This window comes from Tenrec ecaudatus, chromosome 1, assembly GCF_050624435.1.
Source record: "Tenrec ecaudatus isolate mTenEca1 chromosome 1, mTenEca1.hap1, whole genome shotgun sequence".
In the NCBI taxonomy this organism is placed as follows: Eukaryota; Metazoa; Chordata; class Mammalia; order Afrosoricida; family Tenrecidae; genus Tenrec; species Tenrec ecaudatus.
The window spans coordinates 8402709-8404606 of record NC_134530.1 but is presented as its reverse complement, the minus strand read 5'-3'; the positions used below and the strand labels follow the sequence as shown (position 1 = coordinate 8404606).

Here is a 1898-nt window from a genome sequence, read left to right as displayed (position 1 = left end):
TGTGCATGGAGTTGTCACAGATTGATGACCTAATTAGCAATCTATAAAACTAACAATAGACAATAAAATGGAGTCTTACATGCACACACACACACATTTCCCACTGTCATGTATTATATCCCAGTAATTACACATTGAAGTCTAAAAATTCAGCTCTCATTGGATCTTAATAGGTTTCCATGGTTTTATCCCGGGGAACAGACTGAAGGTGGTCTCTAGCTATGCCCAGGCCTTTTCTACATTCTCTTTTATACCCTAAAAAACACTCTATCTGGCTTTTTAAAAATCTGAGAATATTCTCCCCAGATCAGCTGAAGAACCGTGCCTCAGTATAATTTTGAGGATGCTGGTTAAAGAAAACAAACATAGAGAGTTGGGATAATTGGTCAAAGACCATGAAGTGCCCAAGAAGCATAGCCGGGTTTATAAACAACTTGAATGGACCTTGGCTGGTAGGTTATATAGTTCTTTTAGGAGAATGTGGAGATGTAGAAACTAAGTATTCTGTCTCATAAGCATTCCTTTTCTGTGCTGCAATCTAAAAACCCAAACCCAAATTCAAAGCAGATAATAGAATCACTGAAAAGCAGTTATGCTCTTGATAATTTTCTTCAAGGCCCCCTTCATGTCCCTATTTCTCAGGCTATAGATAAAGGGATTCATCATGGGAGTGATCATAGTGTACATCATTGAAACGACCGCAATCTTTCTGGATGAGTGTGTAAATGCAGCGCCAATATAAGCACCAAAAGCTGTCCCATAAAATAAGAAAACTACTGAGAGGTGAGACCCACAAGTAGAAAAAGCCTTATATTTTCCACCTGCTGATGGCATTCTCAAAATTGAGGAGACAATTTTTGTATAAGAGAAAATTATTCCAAAGAGAGGAACACCAGCTAATATGTCAGCTGCAAAATATATACATATATTATTAATGAGGGTGTCAGAACAGGCCACCTTGATGACCTGAACAACCTCACAAAAGAAATAGGGGATTTCAGGGTCTGTGCAGAAAGATAAGCGCAATGCCATGAGACTGTGGAGCAAGGCGTCCACACTGCTAATGAGGAAAGAGAGGAGAACCAGCAGTCTACAGAGACGTGGGTTCATGATGACTGTGTACATCAGTGGGTGACAAATGGCCACATAGCGGTCATAGGCCATAGCTGCTAGAAGAAAATTTTCCAAAGCGACAAAAACCAGGACAAAGCAGACCTGAGTGAGGCAGCCTGCATAAGTGATGCTTTGATTCTGTGCTTGGAGGTTCACCAGAATTTTGGGGATGGTGGTTGTGCTGAAGCAGATGTCAGTAAAAGAGAGATTGGCAAGGAAGAAGTACATGGGGGTGTGGAGGTGGGAGTCAGAGGTGACAGCTAACATGATGAGCAGGTTTCCCAGGACAGTGACCAGGTATATGGACAGAAACAGGCTAAAGAGGATGGGCTGCATTTCCGGATCTTCTGTCAGTGCCAGGAGACGGAATTCTGAAACACTTGTTTGGTTTCTGGATTTCATGTTGTTGATGTATCTGATGGATAAAACATAGTTGTGAAACAGTGAAATATGTTACGCCTACAGCAATAGTAGTAACAGCACAGAGAGAGCACATCTGAGGTAAAGGAAAGAGGAATTTCAGAGAAACACAGAGCAGCAGTCTTGGTTTGAAAAGGTCTGAAGCTGCTACAGCTGAATGTAAATGTTTATTTGACCAGCGATGAGTGGGGCTCATGCTTTTTTACACCTCTCTAACTGCACTCTCTGTGCTGTTATGACTACTTAAACATGGGCTGTTATGACCATTACACAGTTGGCTACCTTAAAGAGAATCATACAGACCTGACGAGTTTTCTTAGGCTCCAAATTTCTCCAGTAATGAATGCCAGACATCAAAGCAAATA

General features: G+C 41.3%; 1 protein-coding gene across 1 annotated transcript; it reads right to left on the bottom strand.

The window, feature by feature from the left end:
- Positions 1–576: 576 nt before the first annotated feature.
- On the bottom strand, positions 577–1530 carry LOC142431041 (olfactory receptor 7G2-like). Its single transcript, XM_075536074.1, has one exon. It carries the CDS (start codon positions 1513–1515, stop codon positions 577–579), a length of 939 nt encoding a protein of 312 aa, XP_075392189.1. The 5' UTR covers positions 1516–1530.
- Between the last annotated feature and the right edge of the window lie 368 nt (positions 1531–1898).